This window comes from Trachymyrmex cornetzi, unplaced genomic scaffold, assembly GCF_001594075.2.
Source record: "Trachymyrmex cornetzi isolate Tcor2-1 unplaced genomic scaffold, Tcor1.1 scaffold23, whole genome shotgun sequence".
Taxonomy (NCBI): Eukaryota; Metazoa; Arthropoda; class Insecta; order Hymenoptera; family Formicidae; genus Trachymyrmex; species Trachymyrmex cornetzi.
In genome coordinates, this window is record NW_017296956.1 from 4,677,778 (window position 1) to 4,702,196 (window position 24,419).

Genomic DNA, 24,419 nt, shown 5'->3' on the forward strand with positions numbered 1-24,419 from the left:
GTGTGTGTCGTCTTGGAGCCGGAAGACGGCGGAGGTCGGGAGACGGGGAGGGGAGGCGGCATGCACATTGCACACCTGCACAGCTGCAGTCTGCACACGTCGTATATGGTGTATACGCGTGGCGACTGGCGACTGCGAGCGAGGGTACTGGGTAGTGGGTAGTCGGGTACCGCGTCAATGTACGTAAGTACGCCGTACGGAGCCAGCTCGCATTGACGAGCCGAGCCGGTGCCGCGATGCGCGGGCCGAGGGGGCGCCGCGGCGAATCGCCGGGATGCAAAGCAACAGGAACACAGTCGCTCGCCAGACTTGGTGTAGGTAGCATCGGTCCGAGGTGGTACGCGTAATGCGCGCCGCGGTGCACGCGTATACGCGTAACGCGTTCAGCGAATAGTGATACAATCTCGTGAATCGTGATCGCCCTCTTCTTCCCTACCTTGCCATCTTCTATAATCTGTCGACAGGAGCCTTCCCGTACGTGCGCACATTATACCGTCGCTTCCGGATCGTAAGTTGCCAAGTAAACCAGAAATCGTCTAATTACGCCTCTCCCTCTGTCCTCGTACGTGCGTTACATTATAGAGATATAATCCCCTCGCCCCGAGGGGATGTAACGCGAGTGCGAGTGCTCCGTGCGCCTACCTCTCGGCTACCATGCTCGGGCTCGGGGGGTTGCAGTGGTTGCACCTCTCTGACCCGGAGAGGGTTGGTTGCACTGTGCGATGTGATGTAGGTTACCGTTACACCCGTATTCGCTTTTCGCCGGCGTCGCACGCTAGCTCTCGTTGTCATCCGGACGGAATGGGATGAGAAAAATCCAGGCACGCGTTTAATGAGAGACCAGGGTGGCCGAGCAATCGCGCGGTGCAATCGGTGCAATTGACCTCAAAGGGCCTGGTCACGCGATATATATATATATGTGTGTGTGTGTGTGTGTATACATATATGTACGTATAAAATATAGGTTAGCGATCAACTAATCTTTCTCTCTTCTATTTACGTCATGGGTGCAGCCTCGAGACGAAGAATTAGAGCAATATCGTCAATTACAATTGGTTAACTGGTGTGTGACTGATCCGAAGGGCTGGTCGTACTAATGCGAGTTAACGCCTAATCATATTTCATCGACCTTCCTGCTTCTTCGTAACAAAGACGTAATTTGTAACCTGATGAATTGAAACGATAATTCATAATAAACATCAGCTTTCGTGCTGCAGAAGCTGCCTATACTAAACGCTCGAGAGTAGATATGGTCTTGCATTTAATCACGTGCGAAGCTTTGGCAAAATTCCAATTTGCGAGACACTTTCAAGTATCAAGTTCGCGTTTTACACGGTATAGCATTATAACCTTGCGAATAAATTAAATCGGCACTTTCGTAAAAAAGCCTAGGAACTCGCGCGCGCGCAAGTCACGTTTTACGTTCAACTCCATGCGCCGGCGACAGAATCAATTCATCGTGGGAAAATCGGAATTTCCCTTAACAAGGGTCAACGTTGTCTCGTTGATGAAATCTCTTTAGTAAGTTTAGTAGTTTTCGGGATCGAACCAACGAACCACGAACGGGCTCGGCGAGCGAGCAACCAGGTATCATCGCGACGTCATTCGATCAACGTTCTTGCTCGTTCATAATTCATCACTCGTTCGGATGACCTGCTTTATACTTGTATTTCGAGCTACAACTGAAGCCCGTGTCAATTGCTTTCAACAAACTCGAATTAAATTCATTCTCCGCAGGCGCAGATTCGACACACTCTCGACACTTTCGACCTGCGTCTTTTTTATTTCGATCGCCTTCCCTCGTCGAACGTGTTCCAAGCAAAACAACGGCTGTCAATCATACAATAATGATTACGTCATTTTCACTTAAAATGCACTTTGATTGCATCGACAAGTGACATTTAATAAACACATTTAGGAGCCATTTTGACGCCATTTTGATGTTATACTATAGTAACTTTACGTTTTGCTTGGGTTATTGCGATATTAAATGGAAATGCGTATTTTAATTGCGATCAATAAGACTGTATGTACATGTACATATACATATATATAATAACATACGATGTACGCACTACGCAGCGTTCTTTTCCCCTCGTCGAGATTAATCTCAACTCGGTTTGAGATCGTGAAATCGTGTTGTCGAAAGACTGAATAACACGCACGTCCGTCCGTCTAATCAACGCTCATAATAGTGCCAAGATATATTGAAGCTACATGTGCGCGATCACTAATCCCCACCAGCTGGACATCGATGCGTTAATTTTTTAATTTTCACTCATTTTAACATCGCGTTAGCTCGTTCCAGCAAACCGAGTCCTTGATGGATATTAATCCAAGTCACGTACGTGTAGCTTATGTTCTATTGAATCTGACCTTTGCCCAATGAATGATATAATGTTTCTCTCGTTTGCATCGTTTATACTTAATATTATTCTCCGCCGCGCTGCTTTTTTGGACATCGATGTCCAGCTATACTCGAGCGCACCTCGAAAATTCGCGCCAGCAGCACCGTGCTGGCAGGTTTTTTTTCTCCCCTTGGCTGCGCGGTCTGCCTCTCACTAGTCTCACTTGTCCGTCTCTCTTGAGTCTGTCGTTTATACACTTGTAATATCACTCTTGTCACTTGTGACTCGCGCATCTATAATATACGCGCGTTATAGATGTCCATATATAAGCTACACACCAAGAGGATTTCTCTTGTTAAAACAACAGAATAACAAAATTCTCTCAAGTAAATGCCGATTCATAAAAGACTCGATCTATATATACGTAGTGACAACAACGTATACATATTGCTGAAATTTTTGCTGAAATTAAGTACTACATATATAGAAATTTGGTAATTGGCGATAATTTTAGAATCCAATTTGTCTCGATCATATGATTTGACGCTGGCTTATATTTCGCAATATAAGCCTTCGTGATACAAGAGTGAATTACGGAGAAATGGTACACAGAGAGTTCGTATCGATCGGTGCGAACATATTATAGGTACGGAGGTGTACCATCACTATACCATCACTAGTCCCCCATCGACGAAAGCGATCCGCGCTTGGGATATTTGGAGAATCATTAACATTTTACTTGAAGGCGGTCAAGGGAGTAACGGTATATATACGAGTATGTATATATAAACACGTATAGGAGTCGCGATTATATTTTCCCTTTTTCTGCAGTAAAGCTAACTCATAAAAAAACCCAAGTAGTAAGACGTACCTAACTCAGTAATGAGTAAACGAATCGACCAAGTCGAGAACGTGAGGCAATAATAGTAAATAACGCATTATAGTAAATAAAAAAATTTATTTATTATAAATTTTTCGATTTGCTTACTATTTAGTATTTACATTTCTTCCTGCTTATGCGTTTTTCTATGTGCCACTATAAATTAAGGATGTATTATATAAAAAATTACAGATATTATATATTTGCAAGTAAATATATAAACAAAAACTTTGTCGATGATTTAGAATTTGGGTGAAAAATTTCAATAAGAAGTACATGTTTTTAAACAAATAATTAAGACAAATAAGAAAATTTTCTGCACATTATAAAATTGTATTGTCAAATATAAATATTGATCTTATTGAACCGTTTCATATATGTATGTAAAAGTATAAATTTGTAATTTCAGTCATTTTTGCAGAGACTGTACACCTGCGATACATCCTTAATCGGACTTTCGCCTACGATGCTTTCCAGTCCACGCGCTTTTGTCTGCTTTCTCTAAAATCGCACGGAAAAATTTAAAATATTCAATTGAATTTAACCAAAAATCTAATAAACTTGACTAGAACTTGACTGGATCGTTCATTTTCCACCACAATTCCTGCAGTTGAGATTCAATCAAATATTTTTCTCCTTACGAGAAGCGTCAATGCGTGACATCGATTATACTTACATGTCGTAGTTACAGTCTCTCGAGTCACTCGCATCGAGTGAATTGGTGTAACTATTCAAGTATCACTCCTCTAGTAGACATCTCGATCGAACCGATCGAATCGACCTGCGCGCACTGTCGCAAGCCAGTTCTATTATGTGCGTCATCCTTATCACGCGAGATCTTGCCGGTCTAACACATACTTATGCATCATGGCGTGTGTAACTGTGTCTCTCACTTCTCAGTGCTTATGGTGTGCCATTGTTGATTGCGCCAGCGCCAGCGCCAGCGCAGCGGACGGAATTAAGAATAACGCGAGCGACGAGTGCTCGCCTTATATAGGTATTATTTATCTATCACCGTTGCACGGTGAATGCACTCACTTGCGACTAATTGTGAAGAGTGACCATACGAGCGGTGAAGCTTTCGCGTTCTCAAATAATTGCTCTCGTCCAAAAAAGAAATTACTCAATATCCGCATAGCACAGTCTTGGGTGAATTTGAAGAATCCGGTTAGTCTGACATACGAGTGTTGTCAGAATATATATATATATATATATTATTAATGATTATTATTACAATATTAAGAATGAATTGCGCCCGTGCCGCGTTACGTAAAATGTACGTGATACGAAATCGTCTCTGAATTGGATTTTACGAATAATTTGACAAATAACTTACTTCGTTTCTGCACTAAACCGTTTCAACAGACTCTCATGTTATCCTGCTTGTCAATATTAAAGTCGCATTACCTTTATCGACGTAAAATCGCAAAATGGATATTACAATGAGTCTTGTACAAAAGTTGTTGGTTTCCTTCAGATATCTAGGCTGGGTACCTTGTTTCTATCGGTTGCTTTTCGCGTCACTCGCAACTCTTTCTCTCTCTCTCTCTCTCCCTCCCTTCCTTCCTTCCTTCCTTTCTCTTCCCGCTCTTCTCTTGCCTGTACTCCGACATTGCCGAGGTTCCGTTATTCGCGGCAAATACACGCCCGGGCATCCTGTACACGCTTTAGTCTTTACCTCCGGAGAAAATAAACAGCGCGCAGCATCGACCGTGCGTTATTGATACCGCGTGTATGCGATCGAGCTGAAAAACAGTGACGAGGCAAAATGGAGCAATTTCTAGTTGAACCTATGCAACAACTTTTTGCAACAATAAATATCGCGATGATTGAATTTGAGCTGTCATTAGAATTTAACTGTTGTCTCTTCCCCTTCTCAACAATGTATTTCTATCTGTAATTAAGAGAAAATCAATGACTCTACAAGTAGGATTTGTTTCTGCTCATTTAATATTTTAGCTTCTTTTTTCATATTTTATTATAACATCTATTACATTATATATATATATATATATATATTTTTTTTTTATTTGCAAGATATAATTTTTCTGTCGAACCTCGCGATAGAGAGTCGAGATGGAAAGAATTTTTCGTGTATACGTTTGTATATGTTTGAATTACTAATTGAATCGACCGCTTCCACGCGGAGAATGTCTTTATATAATGTATATCGTATGTAGTGTAAGGATCACGACGTCGTCGGCGGCGGCGGCGGCGACGTCGGCGACGACGACGACATTGCAGTCTCGTGCTGCGATGGCATCATCATTATGCCGTGAAACTTGGTGCGGAATAATGAAGGTGAAATCTCGGTTATTGAAAAAGTACTGCCATCTCTAGCGGTCGCATCTTAACTCTTATTATGATGACAGATGACACAGCACGATTCCGCGGGAGTCCTTCATTCATTTCACGAATCAAAACTTTCGATCGTGTCGACGCTGACGCGATGGCAATATCCAATATCCATCGCTTGCGGATTAATCAAGTTAAGAGCGTAAAGTGTGAGCGTGTCGACCGTTTTGAATAAGCTGTCGCATTGTTGTTTCGCGTTTACCGCACGAATAATCGCGAAATAATAATATATAGAGCCGGCGAAAGTTCCGACTGTAAGATAATTTCCTCTTCTTATGCTGAAAAGTTTTTCTACGATCGATCACAGAGGCAAAATTTGCGTAAGGGCTTTCCAATCTTAAATTTCTAGCCGCGAGTTTTATCACAATGTGTACATACTAATTCACATCGTATCGTCTTCTTTCTCTGTGTTTCATTTTACATCATTAAAATTGATACAACTAATTTTTATGTTGTTGAAATTTTAACGTTAAAATTAATTATTAATTAACAACATCTACTTTTCTTTCGCGTGGCTTATTTTGTTTAATCAATTCAATTTTGTATTCACGAAAATTCCAAAACTCTCTTCAACAGTTTGGAACACATTTTCGACGCGCGTGTCATCGGATTTCGCTCACGTAGGTAGACCAATCGCCAGAGCTTGATTTTTCAAAAGAAAAAAATTATAAGCAGGTGTTTCTTTTTCAGTTATTGCCTTCTATATCTACATCGTTTTGAGTGCATCGGAGAGTTAAAAGTGGCATAAGATAATATCAAGTAGACATCTTACCTGAAAAAAAAAATATATACATATATATAAGCCTAAATTCAACTCTATACGATTAATACTTGCTGCGAGAGATATCGAGCTCCAAAGTAGGCATTTTTTTGACAAAATTCGTTTTTTTCTTTTTTTGTGTATATATATATATATATATAATTACAATACATCACACATTGCAGAATCATATGATTATTCGGCGCATCATATTTATATGGTACACATATGTATAGAAGTGTGCTAAAAAAGGCAAGTTTTCCACTCGTCGCGAAGCACCATCATCCGAGGGGAGGTATAGTACACTGGTGTAGCCTAAAGGCATCGTGAGATACCTACAAGAGAGGAGGGAGATTGATGAGGCGGAATTAGTTGCTCGATCGTGCAACACGCACGGCACGGTCTGTGAACGAGTTACGAGTATATTTTCATCGATCGTAAAATCTGTCCCCGCGTCTCACATGGAAGAAAGGGAAATGTGCTGCTTCTCAATTGAATCACTGATTCAGTATATAGTAGCGGTATGTAGTATATGTATGTATAATATGTATATGTATAGGGTTGATTTCCACCATTCGGTGTTGGTGTTTAGCGGTTTTTGCACGCGGAAACAGAGTACGCTCCTGCATCTGTGCGCGGCAACTTGCGTAAATCAGCGCGGATGATGATATCCATGTCCACGGGTAAAAATCGTCCTCGTGTATCCGTACACTCCGTCCAACTATTACTATCTTTTGACCAATATTCTATTTTTGTATTGTGAATTCTGGTAGATAAATTGAAATCTATAAATAATAAATAAAATACAAATAAATGGTATAAAAATATTTTAGGAACAATATAAAAATCTACCCTCAAGTTCAAAGACTTGGGAAAGTTCGAAATTACTATTTAAAACTTATAACGGACGAAGGGTTAAGATTTCACGTTGCTGCAGACAAAGGATTAAGAAAGCGCTTTTGTTTTAAGCATATCAAATACAATTTATGCCATGCAATTATTTACTTTATTTCGACATTTTTCATATGGCAGCTAAAATCACTCGATGTGCATATATTATCTGTTTTCTTAAAATCGGCGATTTGGGAAAGAAAGATCTTGGGACCTAACGTGGTCTTTGCTTGGTACTCGTATATATAGACGTAGAGTAGTATAGGTATACTCGACAGACCGATCTATATTCCGGTTGTCAACATTACGACGTGGCGGATCTGGAGGATCGTAAAGATGCCGACCTTTTCTTCCCGCAAGAATATGCGAGTGACATCCGAAACAGATAATATGTAAACATTGTAGACAAAAATTCTTTCTTTGCGCTATAACTTTCCACATCTCCCCTCCCCCCTCCCGATTCATATGTGAATTTCTCCTTTATTTTCTGAAAATCCGTATAATCAACACTGTGCCAAGTTTTGTGTATTTTACACACACAAATGTATCAATGACAATATATACAAATCCTTTAGTCCTGTGTAGATATACTCGTATGTATATCTACATCCCAAACACATATTCGCGCACGTCGTTGCAAATACGCGCCTCATTCCGGTCGCTGATGGGACTTTTCCATTATTGATTCGTAAGGAAAGAGAAAAAAGTGATCAGTCACATCTTCACTTGCACGCCTCGTCCGAAAAGTATCATGTCCATCGTGCTGCGGGATTACGAGATCGAGAGACGGAGTCTAAGTGAAACTATCAAAGATATAAAAAGAAAAGAAAGGGAAAAAATATATGGTATCACACAATGTAAAATTATCCTAGTGCTGCCGACTGATGCGAAAGAAAGATCGACTCGTACAGTAGTGTCAGTATAGTATCGACTATCGAGTCGTACCGAACGAATAAAGCGATTTCACAATTGACGGAACGTCCGTGGAAACTTGGAAAGGGCGGCGCGCGATCGTCATCGGGCGAGCGAGTTCCTCCCTTCCTCCCTCTACGATTTCATTAACCCAATTTCGAGAGTCGCACGTTAGATTAATCCGCGGGAACAGCGTAAGGCTACATGCACATGTATGTAAGGGTACATACACATAACACGTACTTATATTGTATATATAGTGAGCTGGTACATACATATACATGTATATGTAGGTTACGTAATAATAGAGTATAGCCAGAGGCGCGACGACCTGATGAGTGATGAGAACGCGCGCGAGATGGCGGCGATTGTTTGTAACGCGTGATGCACAAGTGTACCATATATGCAGTAAACGATAGGCGACAGGAAGTAAGTATAATTATAGTAGAGGATTGCCTTGAGAAAACACCTGCCCCCCGTGAGTCTTATCTCGTGACAAAGCTCGTGCGATCGAACGTTACGATCGATTATGGATTATTGTCGCTAGCTGGATTGGCCGGCCGCAGAGTCAATATACACACACGGTGGCAAGATAATCCAATCCAGCTAGCAGCTGTCAATGCTGCCATCGGCTTTATTTATTTATAGTTACAAAATATTTGCTGTATTATTTGGAGGTGTCAACGCGAACAATTGGATTACACATTCGCAGTCGCGATTTCTCACGCCTGATTTAGTCGCACAGCACGTGCGCCCAATTGAACCGTGGCGTGGGCCCGGTCGTAATAAAACAGGCTATATTTAGAGAATCGAAGCATGCCTGATCTCGTATGCACGTACGCGATCAACTGCATGCTTTTGGAAAGCAAGATTTAATTTCGCGCCTCTCGCGCCTATCGAAGAGGAAACTTTCGTTCCCCTGCCTGCGAAGAAGAGCAAATTGCGTTTTACGCAAATGATTTTTTTCCCCCTTTATTTCTTTTTTAATCGCTCCATTACATTATCGGAAATTAAGAAAATGAGAACAATCGCGCGTGAATAACTATCGTCCGAATTATCGTACGTGAGGATGGCTCTACTATGTAGAAAGAGAGAGAAGCGACCGCTTTTTTTCGCTCGTGAGAAGGAAAGGGGAAACAATTTTTTACTTGTCATCTCGCGAAAAAGGTACTGCTTTCGGCAGTTGCGATGCAACCTGTCGTCCAAATTAAGTATATTCATCCAATCCATAAAGTATAATATTACCATAATTAAGATGCGTAAATTAATATCTCTTGTGTTGACCGTACAAAGGTCAAAGAAGGAAAATTCAGCTCTGCAACGAACGGCAATTTTGACGATAGCCCATGCATTGCGTTTAATGCGTTCGTGTTCTAAGGAAACAATCGTGCAGAAATGCTTTTGATTGACGGCCGCATCGACGAGGTATATTTGCCCATTGGCAAATTTATATGTATATGCGATAGTCGCGCGTAACAACTATTTTTAGCGACTTGAAACTGTATAGCATGATGGTGAAGTAAGATATTCAGTGACGATACGAAGCTGGATATTGCAGACGTAACCGCGGAGCGGACCTGTTCTATCGATGACGTAACGCAGCTAGCAGTCTGACACTTGTGTACTACCTAGATTACTAGCCGTAAGGCAGGAGGTAAACGCAGCAGGAGGCTACGTTAGTCTACACAAGTCGCAAAAACGCAGAACGCAGAACGCAGTTCGCAGACAGCCAATCGAAAGCTACTATTAGATATACCATTCGCGCTTCTGATTGACGCCCTTAAGGCGTAAGGAAGGAAAGAAGTCTTACACTTTCTGGACTCACTGCTCCGAAATCAATGTGCAGTTTGCATTTGTTGCATTTGTGCAGGACATTGCAGTCTCGCATGCACCAAATGTCCAGCTGTTGACCAAACTTCAATTCCAAACAAATGCCATTTTTCTTCATGCGATTCGTACAATTTAAACATTAATTCAATCTTTTTTGTAGAAAGATTAATAGAAAGATTAATACATACATATACACATGTGTGTATGTACAAAAATTAGAAATCGAAGGATGAATGGTTTATCGTTTTTATAAAAATATGACGATTTAAAATGCTCCGTAAAAATAAATTATCTAATATTGCTGATATAAATGCGGGAAAGATATATTAGACTTAGTATTTTATAGCATTGCGCTTGATATATACAGACTTATAATGACTTCCGTCTATTGCAGTATTGCGGAATTGAATATAAAGTTAGATTAGATGAAACTCACCTACTGATTTATAAACGCAATTATATTATAGCCGTCAATCATAATACATGTGGAAAATGCGTGGAAATCTTTATGTATGCAGCTTTTCTTATAGTAGCAAATTGCCTCGTAAATTGCGCCAAGGATTAAAACTGTTCGGCGTAGAAGCGAAACGGACGGAGTTTGTGCTATCAGTCGAGATTAGATCGAGTAATCGATATATGAGTATATACAATATGTATATTGATAAACAGTTTAGTCTTCTATGAAGGGAACTTGTGCTGTCTTGCACATGACACTAGAATTTAGGTTCCATTTTGTGACGAGCGCTATTGTTTGCAGAAAGGGCGTGGAGAGGGGGAGAGAGAGAGATGTCGAAATCACGTTTATGAGAGGCGAGCACGACAGATTTGCTTCTTTAAGCAAAACGTCCGAGATTGCTTTCGCAATCAACCTATAGCTAGGAATGCAGTTCCAGCATACACATCGTCCGCTTTTAGTCTGTTTCGTAATCATTTCAAGACCGACGAACTGATTCCCTAGATAAGAGTGCAACAATTAATGTCGCAATTGCAATCAATTGTGCCCATAACTTTAAAGCAGGCCATTGAGTGGGAAAAAATGCTGCTCGCTCGCACATCGAGGCTGCACATTAACATATACATACTCGAGTATATATGTGAATGAATGAAATTGTCTATTTCATATCAAATTTAAAATAAATCAAGTATAAAATTAATAATTATAATAAATGGAAATTAGATTGATAAGAATACATTAAATAAGAGAGAGAATTCTATTTTCAGTCAAAGTGGATCTTGATGCTTAATGAAATTTACGAGTGTATCAAGATTTATACATAAATATATTATACCTTTTTGCCGTTCCATGATCAACTATATATACGCGCCGATTCGAGTTGTCGGACTTGATAAATCGGCAATGATAAATTATAGTTGGAAATATAACATTACAAGAGTTATATTGATCGTCTATTTAAATAATGATGCTAATAAACATCTTAAAACATTGCAAAATTAATACGAGTAAAGCAGAGAGAAAAAGATGAAAGTTGTCAAGTAACACTTGTCGATGACCATTTATTCTTTTATTACGTAGTATAGGCGAAAGGTAAAAAAATAACTAATTCGATGTAAGTCCATATGTCCATATGTTACCTACTTAACATCCGTGGTTGCTGATTGCGCGAAATTTTGCCAGGCGGAAGGTTCAGCCGAGATCGACTGAATGAAGAGGAGGCGGGACGTTTAATTGTGATGTGAGTTGGCGTAGGACGAGAAGCCCGCGCTAAAAGAATGGTGAGATAGCTTAGCTACGTAACCGAGTTTGTAACGCTTTTACTCGTCGTACTTTTACTACGACGACAATTAAATACGACGGCGGCGCGGCGTAATCAATCCAGAAAGACAAAAGGATACACAAAGATAAATTGCGATGATTACCGCCCGCTCGTCCCTCTATATTTAATCCTGAATGGAAATAATATCGAATGAGAGATACCTAATGCGTGTGAGCAATCGGAAAGAAAATATTCGAAATAATGTGAAAGGGAAATAGATGAATTCGCGACGAAAAGCTGTGAGAAACGATCAATCGATTATAAAATATCTGGCGGCTGTGCTCAGAAGTGTCAGTACTCCCAAGAAAAAACACTGCAAATCCAAGTGTGTAAAAACTGAAAAGTGATTTCAATGACTGCAGAAGAAAGAAATTCTTTAATATGTTTATATTCAATGAGGAACTAAGGGTATAGGATCGCACAATCATATTAAAGAATTTTACAATAATTAAACACAGTTAGTATATGATGTATATAATGTGTGTATAATTTAGTGTAAAAATAACGCTATACATTGTACTATATTAAATGTGTAAATTTTCAGTTTTGTACGCAGTATATATACTCGTATATATACAGTGTGTTATTTTTACGCGGAAAACTAAACCGCGCACACGCACCACGTTGAAGTGACTTTTTACATTTGAATTTACAATGAATGTCAGATTTTCATGAAAAATTTTCAACTTACGAGTACTTGGAAAAAAAATTTCCAATTTTTTTAGCGGTCCAAAACGCAAACTGGAATTATTACAACTTCTTTTTTATATGTATATACGTATATATGTATGTTATACAACGTATCTCCGCAATTTACTTTGTGAAAACGCGAGGCGGAACTCTATTGATTAAATGAAAGTTTCAAAAATAGGGCTTCAGATTTGTAGAGGTCGACTTTGAATGAAAGTGACACAGTCGCGGGAAAACGGAGCAATTTGTTATAATATAATTAGCGTATCACTGGCCGCGGCGTACGTAAGTACTTGTCGTAAGTAATGCATGCGCCTTGAATGCCCTGAATTTGTTACATCTCGATCGGAAGATTGATATGGCAATTATAGTTGAGAAGAAGCGCATGCCGCATCCATGTAATTGTATAGGCGCGTTTGCCTTGGCACAAATTCTCGACACGTAAGATATAATAATACGCACGTGCTGTTCATTCATGGATAATCGTTATGTTTGTATACACATGGAACGCCTCACGACAGAAGCATGAAAAATGCCTCGAATCCCTTACTCCCTTTATCCTTTATCCTTCATCAGATGATAATTGTGACGTCGAAAAAGTTTCGGTATATCGCATACTCTTTCTATTATATCAAACGCTCTCGATGAAGATTTGATCGTGATAGCGCCGCGAGGAATGAAAACATGGCGTAATGCTGTGGAATATTAATTGCCGACCTACTGTCTTGAATTACCGCTTTTAATAATCTTTAATAATCTGGAAGATTTTTCCAATATAATATCTAATAATAAGCGTGAATTTTCGTCCAAGGACGAATCGCGGATTGCGCTTCAACGAATTTAATCTGCAGATAATTCTTATTTACAATCACATTTGAAAATGTGACCTGCAAAAGAATAGTCATTTTTTTAAACAATTTTTTTTTATCTGCACACTTGGGGGAAAAATCCTAATAATAAATTAGAAACGCAAGAGAAAGATAGAGTTTTTACAAGCTCGCGTACTTACCTACTTGTTCAGACTCGACTAGAAGATCGCGCTCTACTCGGTATACTCGTATGTATTGGACAATTTGCTTTCGAAGCACGCATTTGTCATGCGGTACCAATGATACCAATGATACCAATGATACCAATGATACCAATGATACTAATGCAGCTAGAGGTAGAAATATGGGTACGGAACGGCTTCATTATTGTCGTCTGTCGTCGCGCGCTACCGACCACCGAACCTGCACGGGCACGTGCGGGTCGATCGATATACACATCACATCGCATCACGTCATGTCACATCCGTACGGATTACCTTTCATGTTCCGGCTCCGGCCGCACGCGCCTGAAGGTGCAATCGTCTTCCTGCCTCGTCGACGATTACTATAACGCGTACACGTGGCCGATTCGCATGACGACCTGCCTAACCTGCCTCGTCGACGATCGATCCAACTCTATACTAAAGCTTTTTTTTTTATTTCGCCGACGTGTTGGAATCAATTTTTCAGCGACTGCTAACAGTGCTAACTGATGTATACACACATACAACTATAATATAATAAGTCTCAATTATAGCAATGGGATAAATTCCGTTTTATATCCGAGCAGCTCTACTATAAATAAATTTCTTTTCATCATTCCCACCGTTTTTACCTGCACGCACTGCAGGAAACAAGATTTATCCTTTTAAGCACACACATATATATATATATATAATTATTAATGTCGAAATGCCGCTTTATTGTTCGTAAACATTTATATAAATAGCTATAAATAGCTTTGTCATCTATAATTGTTCCTAGGCTTTGATGTAATCTTAAGCATATCCATGCATAGGTTGGACGATGCGGGAGATAGGCAATCAGTCAGCATAGTAGACGGCTCCCGATCGACCGGGTTGCACGCTCACCATCCTTCTCGAGAGTAATAAGAGAGACCGGGCTACCCGCGATGGCCACGACGGCGTCAACGGAGAAGATGCATCAGGACACGGAGGAAGACTTGCCGAAGAAGAAGCTTATAAACATGAATCTCATATCGCTCAAGTGTCTTCTGTTCGTCTTTTTCGGAGGTAAGCGTCAATCGATCGGTGCAGTATTTTTTTTATCGCCTGCCGCCTGCCGCGCCGAATTGAAGTCGTTGAAATTTCAGCTAAATTTAAATTAGAGTTATAATATAGTAGCCGGACCCCCTCTCTCTGTCGCAATCGCATAATCACGTACGCCGCGATTTTATTCCTCTTGAGGTATCGGCTGTCTCTTCCCGTTTCTTCCGCTGCACATGACCAAGGTGGGACTGAGCATCGAAAACGTCAGATTCGTGTCGATGATCTCGCCAGCGGTAGCGATACTGGGGCCGCTGATAGCGGGACCGATCGCCGACAAGCTCGCCAGCCATCAGATGTCCAATGATAAATCGTCAACCGGTCGTTACCTCCGCGTGATGATCGCCGTCGCCTGCATCTTCTCGGCACTCTTCTACTCGCTGCTGATGCTGATTCCCGCGGTGGACCGCACGTTACCAGCCGGAGCAGGCCCGCGCTTCAAGTTCAATTGCGATTGGCGCGGTGCGATGGTAAGCGATAAGCGTATATTGGTATACATATTATGCTTACTAGCTGCGGGATACGATGAACAATTTAAAAAAGGAAATTTATAAAAGAGAGAGAGACAAAAGAAAAGAAAGAGTATTTTAATTACATATTATAATATATACATGCGTATACATATATAGATGTAGAGAGTCGAGAGAATCGATAGAATATTTGATTTCTATTTAGGTATAAAATACTACTGCTACACCTCTTTTCTAACTAAACTCGTAACTCGTAACTCGTATATAGGTACGGCAAGAGAGGTGCAAGGATCGTTTTGGCTGCCATCGCTGGGCTGATTATGACAGCGGCGTGGGTGCCATGCTGCTAAAAAAATGTACCTACGCTTGCTATCCAACTGGCTGGCGACGACACTTGGAACTGACCACGCGTACGACGACGACGTTCCGAAGCAACGTCGACGTCCAAGTCGAAACCGATCTTTTCGACGGCAGTGGCGAGACTACCGTCGCCCCGTTGGATAATGCTGAACTCTATGCGCAGGTAAAACGGCGATGTAGTACAAGAGAGGAGACGCGATATTTCAATAATTAATTCATTTTATTCCATGTAAGAAATTTAACACAATATTTAAATTAATAAAATAAAAAGTATCTTATATCTAGTTATAAATATATTATAGATTTACATGCGTATTACATGCGTCCAATAAAGATTGAGAAACTTGCAGCAAAAGTAAGTGAAGCGAACGATATCGAAAGATCGAGCATATTCTTATTATTAATTTATTGTAATTTGTAATGCATATATTTGTTATTTTATGCTGATTAATATACATGTATATCAAAGTAACAAATTAGCTGGATAGTACGTCTAGTAATATTTTTTTTTTTCTTCTTTATTAGATTGTTTACAAACTTTTTTGTAATTATACATAAGTTATTATCCCTGCAGGAGAATCGTGACGAGGCGAAAAAAGCTCGTCGTTACGTCATGATCGAATATGAGCCGCCACACATGTGCTACAAGGACGAGAACGATAACATCGTCTGTCACGTTTACACAGAGTACTCTGGCACGCTACCAGTGAACGGTAGCCTCGGACAGGCACTGAATCCCGAAAACGAGGATGAATGGTGCGCGTATCCCGTAGCCGAATACTTTGCCTGTCGCATACCACACAAACTAGAAGCCTCCATGGCCCCATTTAATCAGAGTTGCTCCGTAGAATGCGACCTGGTCGATCCATATACTCTCGCGGGTAATGATCTAATTCTATATATAGAATTAATTATATCAAGTTTTATGCAGAATCTTAAAATCCTATTAAAATTAATGATTAATTGATTAGAAATATAGTATTAAAAAAAAAATATATATATATATATATATATATATATAACACATTCCAACACTTTTACGTGACTGCAGCATAGGTATAATAATTTTTGCTGCAGTAGTTAGAAAAGGTGAAATAAGGATTCCTTTCCGATTTGGATATTCTTCCGAGAAACGGAAGAATATCCAATTCTTTTTTATACCGGTGATAATAATATACATATACACATACATATATATGTACATGTACGATACGATACGATAATATGATGATATATTATGATGATAACGTCAATATTTCAGGTAGCGTACTGGTGGAAAGCCGATGCCAACATACCGGAGTCTGGACGGAAGCGGCGTTCTGGATGTACCTGTTTGTGCGATCGGTCGCAGATATCTTCCCGACGACCGCTGTCGCCCTGATCGATGCAGCGGTGGTGATTGCGACAAGGGAGACGTCGTGTGGTCGCGGCGACGTAGGACGCCAATTGGCTTTCGGCTCCCTTGGTTTCGCCCTGCTAGGACCACTGACCGGCTATCTGAGCACTCTGACGAGCAACATCGGACCGGCTTATTGGCTACCTCTCGTCCTACACGCCGTATTGATGATCCTCGCGGCTATCGTTGCTCTGTCGGCGGACGGCATGCCCCTCAGTCCACCGGAATGGTGGTGGCACACGAGAAGCGGCATGCTGGCGTTGCCAATGAGCGCTGTCAAGAGGTACGGCAGCGAAACCGTCGCCCTGATCTTTGTCCTGCTAGTCATGGGAACCTTTTGGAGCGCGATGGATAGCTACCTACCTTTGTAAGAGTTCGTTAAGATTATAGCCTCCGATCGTTAAAGGAATAATTGCGATATCATGCATTCGTTTGAAATATTAAGAATTCATATTCTTTGACACAGGCATCTGCAAAGATTAGGAGGCGATGAGCTTTCCATCGGGGTCGCTATGACTGTCGGGGCGATACCTGCGTTCTTGTTCCTCTGGAAGTCTGAACATCTTGTTGATTACTGTGGACACAGTAATCTTCTCATCACTGCCTTTACAGTGTACATAATCAGGTAGGTAAGTTTTTTTTCCAGTCCGATAATCGTGCAATCACTTTAACTGAAACAAGATCTTGTCGCTAGGTTTTATCATTTGTCATTCGTTTCAAACAGTATTATTCCATGTATAATATTCTATTGATATACTATATTGATAAATTTGGCCAGATTCACCGGACTGAGTCTCGTATCTGATCCCTGGTGGTCTCTCGTCTCGGAAGCTTTAGAAGTATTCACCTTAGGAATAATGTGGGTTACCGCCATTCTCTATCTGAGACACTTGGTACCGCGTCATTTGACCGTAACTGCCCAAGCGTGGCCTGTGATAGCTCACTTTTGCATCGGTACGTCACTTTTCCAATCTGTAACTGCGACAATGAGAGAATGGACAAATAGAACTAAATTATTAATATTAATTCTGTCTGATTAATTCATAGGCCGATGTCTCGGATCCGTCATCGGTGCTTATATCAATCTCGGCGACGAGGACATCGTACAATCATTGAGATTCGTGTTTCGTTGTATGGCGGTAGCAGCGGCCATCGTTGCCAGTCTGTATTTCGTATTGTATCATGGAGTATTGAAGCCGAGATGCCATGCACATACCATCCAGGGTCCTCGTCAACCCTCCACAATCGTGCAAGGTAAGCGCAGGTGTTTTAAATAGCGTGCACCTAAGCTAATCAAAGTCTTAAATGTAGTCTCCTTCTAACTTAAATTTTGATATGGCTTTACAAGCTGCCATAAGGGATTATGAATTGAGTAAGTGATCGAACACGCTCAAGATTTTCTATACATCTTTCAGGTTCTTCAGAACATGAGTAATTTATGTGTTACCTAACAATAATATATCTTATCTACGCGGAAATCTTCAGAACTGACTTTTCTGGTTTTAACGATAAACTGAAATACATCACAATCTGAGGAGAAAAAAAAAAATCAGTTCTGCAGTATTTCCTCGAGAGATGCCACCCTTTTCTGCATGTATTACGGAGAAATGTGCTGTTTCCGAACGCGTGCTATGTTTATAATTTTCATCGTTTTCATAATTTTTTTTTTACAATTTTACAAATGTAGCAATGAATGGAAATGGAAATTACGCGCCGCTGAGAGTATACCATAATGGAATGGGCAAAAAGGGTCAATTTCGATACTGAGACGTTATCTGTACGAACGAATGAAGAGTTCTAGAAACAACACTGCAACAATGATTCCACAATGCAACGTATAAATGTCATCAGCGACCAAGTGCTGACCAAGTGTGTGTTCTCAAGTATTTCGCGTTGCGTCGCATTTATCGTCATTTGTTAATTTAAGTCGACTCGACATATTACCGTTTCTATTTCTTAACGTTATTATTTAAATAAATTATTATCACACAAGGATCACTACTTGCTCAAGTACGTTCTATGAGCTATATCAGTATCTATTTGTAACCATAAAGCGTAAGCATATACATATAGCGAGCAGCATAACGCGAATAATTTTCACGTATCGCAGTAACAAAAAGAGATAGGAAAACATTTTTTATGTCCACGAAAAACGTCCACGAAAAACGACAAGTAATGTTTATAATATTTCCTTAGTTTTCTATTATAAATTCCTTTTTCTTTAATACAATTACTTTTACATTCACATAAATCTTGTGATATATACCTGAGGTATATACAATTAAACATGAATAAACTTTTTTTGGTGAAATTACAGCGAGATTTACATGCGTTTTCACATGTAATATAAATCCGATAAGTATATCAATAAAAAAGGTCTATTTGATTAGACAAATGTTACGTTTCTGTGAGTTGATATAAATGTATACAAAAATGAAATAAAAACACGTTGGAGAGAAACGATATTGCCATTTACTGAATGTTTATAATATATGTATATTATAAGTTTATTTATATGCAGTCTGTGCGGAATTTCAACGTTGCTGACATGATTACAGCCGCTGAAAGAAAATGTATCCAATGGCCTAACCGCAAGACTTGCGTTACGATCAGTTACATTAAATTTAAAGTAGGCTAGCGTGTTTACGTATCTTTTATATATAGATATATAACAATTTATTTTCTTCGTACACTTTCCTTCTCTTTCCTCGCAATTTTAACGTGACATACACGCATAAGTTTGCAGTTACAAGTAATTAGATATAACATACGTGTATTTATTGGGTAGCACACACACACACACGCTCATAAAAATAATAAAGAATATTAAATAATCGGTTACATAATATAACTCGTCAAGCTAATATACTACAAGAAAAATCCTATAACATCTTATTTATATATTTTACAAAGCGTTCAATGCTCTTATGTACAAGTTCATGCAAACTACATATTTAAACAAAATTGAAAGATTTTTGTTGTTAAATAGTGGAAAATAAAGAAAAAATTTTTTTTCAACAAAATCATATTTTATATTTTATTGCAAACTTTGTGCCATTTAAAAATTAAAGTAAAATAATAATTATCATCTGTGTTATACATTTGTCTTATACGATCAATATAAAAAGAAATAAATTCGGTATGTTTAATATGTAAGAAAAAAAAAATATTAATACATCTGTATCGATTATTTTCAAGATCGAGATACATCATTATACCTGAAACATTTCGTATATCAATTGTTATGGGAGTGATTAATTAATAATAGTTAATTATAGGAATAATACTCGATGTACGAAGAGTTTCGGGCAGAAAGAAATGTCTTTTAAACTGCCGGAAATTTAAAAATTGAAAAAAAAAAAGATAAATAAAAAACTGTCTTTTTATGAAAACTAGAAAATACAAAAATATCAAAGAGTATGTATACGGATATATAATTTTTCATCTTTCTAATTTTACATATTTTTTTTCGAATTTTCCACTATAATTTCAATTTTTTAATTTTGAAATTTTTTTATTTAAATTTGTGTTGCCAAGACATTTTTATTCAGTAACGAAAATATAAATTGTCAAGAAAACCGATCAACGTTACTGATTTTGTTATTGAATAAGGAAAATTTGTAAAAAATTAAGAAAAATGTGTATATGTACATATTACATTTAATCATAGAATAAAAAAAATCGTATTATTTATTGTTAATTTGCTAGATAAGATTTAGAGAGAGATCTCAGTTTCTAAGATATTTGTTAAACATATTCTTGACATTAATTTGATGTTGAAAATATGTTAGATATATGTATATCTCGAATAAATGCGAATTCCCGTTGAAAACAACTTATTTTTTTACTTTATATATCGGATCTCTTTAAAATCTAGAAATGAAATGTACAACTTTTATACAATACAAATTATATATATATGTGTGTGTGTGTGTGTGTTCTTGAGATATCGCAAAATATCAAAATTTCAAATCAAGACGCATTTCTACTGTAATGATCAATTCCAAAATTGAATGGTAAGAGTATTTAATCTACAACAATACAATTAATAAATAATCCCTCCTCATTAATCATCGATAATAGTACAATCCTCCTCACTTTCCGTAGAAGCAGCTTCTACATTTATTATATCATTTTTATTTGAGTTTGCTTCATTATCTGACACAATCACATCATTGTTCATTGTATCTATATGAATTGTTGGCAATTCCGTTGTATGCAACTTATCGTTCAATTCCATACTTACTTCTTGTATCTTAATATTAGAATTATTAACAATTTCTTCGTCATTCCTATTCAGTGTGTCACTTTTGTCATCTTCGGTCACCGAGTCAATGTTATCACTCAAGTGTTTTTCTTGTTGGCAATTTTTCGATTGCTCAACAGATACAATAGGCAAGTCGATATTTTTCTCTTGTTGACAGTTTTCCAATTGTTTGGCAGGCACAACAGACAAATCGTTATTTTCTTCTTGCTGGCGATTTTTCAATTGGTCGGTAGATAAAACAGATAAATTGATATTTTCCTCTTGTTGTTGACAATTTTTTAATTGACTGCTAGATACAGCAGATAATTCGATATTTTCTTCTGGTTGAGAAATTTTCAATTGATCGGTAGATACAACAGATACATCGGCATTTATTCCTTGGCGACAATTTTTCAATTGATCAGTAGATTCAATAGGTAAATCGATATCTTGAAACAAATGCGAAGTGAATGGTAGAGCCGTTTGCAGTTCCTGAATTGGCGTTTCTTCCAAATCCATCAAACCCTTCGAATCTTCCGTCTCAATGCCATTATCCTCGATGTGCTGCAAATAGTAGATAAACTGTTCCTCGTATTTGCCGAAATTCTTGTCAGATGTAAGTGGGGAATCCAAAACACTATCGTCCGTTTTCGGGTCGTAGGCGGCGGTTTTCATAAGCATAGAATAACCGATGCATTTCTCATAATCCCTCGAGACAATATCATACACCTGAATTGCTTTGTCTACAGACAAGTGCGCACTATCATCACCAACACCACGATGCACAACATTTTTTTTACAAAATAATAAATCCTTAATAATATTATTATCTTTAACTAAATCGGATGGCTCCATTATCTGACAGTCCTGATTTTCGTAATCAGATTCGGTATCGGAATCGTTGACGCAAGTCATATCTAAGGGAATATCTACATTTTCTCGGGATTCTAATGAATTTTCATTAACCGGAGACAATGTTTCCGTTTCCATTTCCGTCTTCTGAGATCTCCTCCATTCGATGTATTGACGTACTATCCTATCGTTGATGTGTACCAATTGAAAAACCGTGTCACGCATATTGCAATAGAAATGCAGAATTTTCTGTCGCGCTTTTATTTCGATGTTTTCGACTGCATTGTTCAAGTCAAAGAAATTATACATCTTTTCCTTTGCATCGTTTAAAAGTCTATCCAATTCTTGGCTATGTGGTAACATCATTTCGTTGAAGGAGACATCTTTTTTTATAGTCGCGCATGTCATTCTCAGAGGCTGTTCCTCCTTTACGCCATCGTCGTCACTCTTTTCCCAGGTGAGAGCAACAGGTACAACCTTATCGGTGTCTGTGTTGTCTCTGTTTGTGTCAATTGTCAAATTAGTTTGCTGCTCGACGACTTTTGGTTCATCATCGGAATCGCTATCGAGATCGATTATGTTAGGAGTTAACGTTATACCCAAATCTTTTGGCTTTGGAAGAATAAATAGAGGTCTGTTGTCCACTGGATTAGGTATAGATACCATTGTGTTTGGCGAAGATTGAAGCGACTGCGACGATTGATAAGAGCTCGCTTGCTGCGGCTGGTACGTCAACTGCGGCTGCGGCTGTGACGGGATAATAATCCGATTCATCGGAATAGGCGTTTGAATGTAAGCTGTGGATCCCGAGGGGTTCATAAAAGATGTGCGATACAAGGGAGATGATTGCTGCTGTAACGCATTGGGATCGAATCTCGACGGTAACGAAGTATTTGAATTGATAACACTGGGCGATGAAAGGACGATACTCTCTGATGGGGCTACAGTTGAATTTTTATGACCGACGACAGATTTCGATGACTCGGCATTAAAAGATTGACCGGTAAGGAAAGCGGTCGGGCGTGGTCTGATAGGAATTGGCATTCGGTTGATAAACTGTGCTCCTTTCGTAACAATGCCATTCTGCATCATCGGCCTGAATCTTCTCAATTGTTTACGTTTTATATGTCCCGGTATCCCATTGGCTTTAGGTGAATACGTTTCGTCCTCTTCCTCGGAATTGGAATCGAGTCTTCGTCGCTTACGTTTACTTCTCCGCGGACAACACGTTGATTCGTCCAAATTCATCTTCTCCTCGATCTCTTGAGTGTCCATTTTCTTGTCCTGCGAAAGTATCCTAAAATATACCGCATCAAATATGAATGTTAATAAACATTTTCCACACTGGAATGAAATATAATTCAATGAAAATTAATACAATTACATTCGTGTAACGTAATATTTTTGTAATATTTTGCGATACCTTTTCACTGTTTGTACATGTTGAAGTAGAGCCCAGCACACAGCTCTTGCGTTATACAAATCACTTGGATGGCACACAAAACATTTCCATTTCTCATCAGCTTCGATCTTCTTTCTCACCAAGGACGAAAAGTTTCTCCTTATACATTTATAACAGAATGTATTGCTGCAATAGGAGCAACAGTATAAATTGCCACCATTGGCGCACCAACGACAGAACATATCTGTAGCGTCATCACCTGAGAGCAAGGTAAAAATATAGATTATACAATCATATCCAGATACAAGCACAAATAAGTGGGGAAACACATAAAGACAAACGCACATTAATTATAATATTACCTTGCTCAAAACAGCCATCGCCATAAAAATCTCGACAACTTGAACACAATAATGTACGAAGTACAGGATGTTCAAACATATTATGCGCTTGTGCCGGAGCCGAACCAATGTGTACGTCGCAGGCTGTACAATGAATTCTACGGAATCGCACCGATGCGATATCTAAAAACAAAATTGGACGTTGGATTTACGCTATGATGCACAATTCTCACGGTTTCGTGAGAAGCGAATCTCCGTCGTGTAATTTGTATCTCTTATACAAACAAACCTCAGGCTCTAGAGCGCAATTAGAAAGCGAAACTAAACTACAAACTAAACTAGGAACTACACGTTACAAGCCAAGGCATGCTTGTTTAAAGAGCTGACCATTGCCGAATATGAGCTTGTGGTAATTGCTCTCCTCCTGAGAGAACGGGGCGAGGGTCATGCTGGTTGCGCTGGACGCCTGATCATTTTCTGGTGTTACTAAACAGAAAACCACGCCAAGTAAGTAAATAGGTTAGAGTAGGTAATAAACTCGTAAAAATTATCCTGGTTACGCGGGAGACGCGCGTTACTGCCGTTTACTCCTTCACGTTTATCACTACGCTTACCGTTCTCTTTGACGTCCCCTTCTTCTTTCACCTGTACTTCGAGCATACACGAAATATCCATGGTACTCGTTCGCTCGTCACAGGAGAAATACACCTTTCAAAACATCACCGGGTCTATCTTGCCGCCATTTTCTTACGGAAGAGCGTGGTAACCGGCCACAGCCGCGAATCGACTCATGCCAGGACAAGAACAGGATCGCAT

At 39.1% G+C, this 24,419-nt stretch overlaps 2 protein-coding genes across 4 annotated transcripts; one reads left to right on the forward strand and one right to left on the reverse strand.

The window, feature by feature from the left end:
• The first annotated feature begins 283 nt into the window (after positions 1-283).
• Positions 284-19,222, forward strand: LOC108760863 (uncharacterized). 3 transcript variants are annotated; one of them, XM_018507119.1, is made up of 11 exons: positions 284-520; positions 14,269-14,503; positions 14,678-15,006; positions 15,275-15,529; positions 15,941-16,247; positions 16,628-17,129; positions 17,229-17,387; positions 17,541-17,716; positions 17,810-18,016; positions 18,111-18,134; positions 18,450-19,222. In XM_018507119.1, the coding sequence occupies exons 2-11, from the start codon at positions 14,383-14,385 to the stop codon at positions 18,527-18,529; spliced, it is 2,160 nt and encodes a 719-aa protein (XP_018362621.1). In that variant the 5' UTR covers positions 284-520; positions 14,269-14,382; the 3' UTR covers positions 18,530-19,222. The 3 variants fall into 3 exon arrangements, with proteins under 3 accessions (XP_018362621.1, XP_018362620.1, XP_018362622.1); XM_018507118.1 differs by having other exon boundaries at positions 284-508; XM_018507120.1 differs by lacking the exon at positions 18,111-18,134 and having other exon boundaries at positions 284-508.
• A 1,466-nt stretch (positions 19,223-20,688) lies between these two features.
• On the reverse strand, positions 20,689-24,413 carry LOC108760876 (uncharacterized). Its single transcript, XM_018507146.1, has 5 exons — positions 24,218-24,413; positions 23,991-24,089; positions 23,625-23,786; positions 23,284-23,521; positions 20,689-23,157 (listed from the first exon to the last, which is right to left on the reverse strand). The coding sequence occupies exons 1-5, from the start codon at positions 24,276-24,278 to the stop codon at positions 20,829-20,831; spliced, it is 2,889 nt and encodes a 962-aa protein (XP_018362648.1). The 5' UTR covers positions 24,279-24,413; the 3' UTR covers positions 20,689-20,828.
• Between the last annotated feature and the right edge of the window lie 6 nt (positions 24,414-24,419).

Bases quoted from the DNA above. Each gene is read 5' to 3' on its own strand.
- LOC108760863 (XM_018507119.1), top strand. From the start codon at position 14,383: ATGGCCACGACGGCGTCAACGGAGAAGATGCATCAGGACACGGAGGAA. The intron at 15,007-15,274 runs GTAAGCGATAAG...ACTCGTATATAG, and splicing joins GCGATTGGCGCGGTGCGATG to GTACGGCAAGAGAGGTGCAA. The intron at 18,135-18,449 runs GTAAGTGATCGA...TTACAAATGTAG, and splicing joins CATAAGGGATTATGAATTGA to CAATGAATGGAAATGGAAAT.
- LOC108760876 (XM_018507146.1), bottom strand. From the start codon at position 24,278: ATGGATATTTCGTGTATGCTCGAAGTACAGGTGAAAGAAGAAGGGGAC. The intron at 24,090-24,217 runs GTAAGCGTAGTG...TTTTCTGTTTAG, and splicing joins AGGGGACGTCAAAGAGAACG to TAACACCAGAAAATGATCAG. The intron at 23,522-23,624 runs GTAATATTATAA...CCTTGCTCTCAG, and splicing joins CGATGGCTGTTTTGAGCAAG to GTGATGACGCTACAGATATG.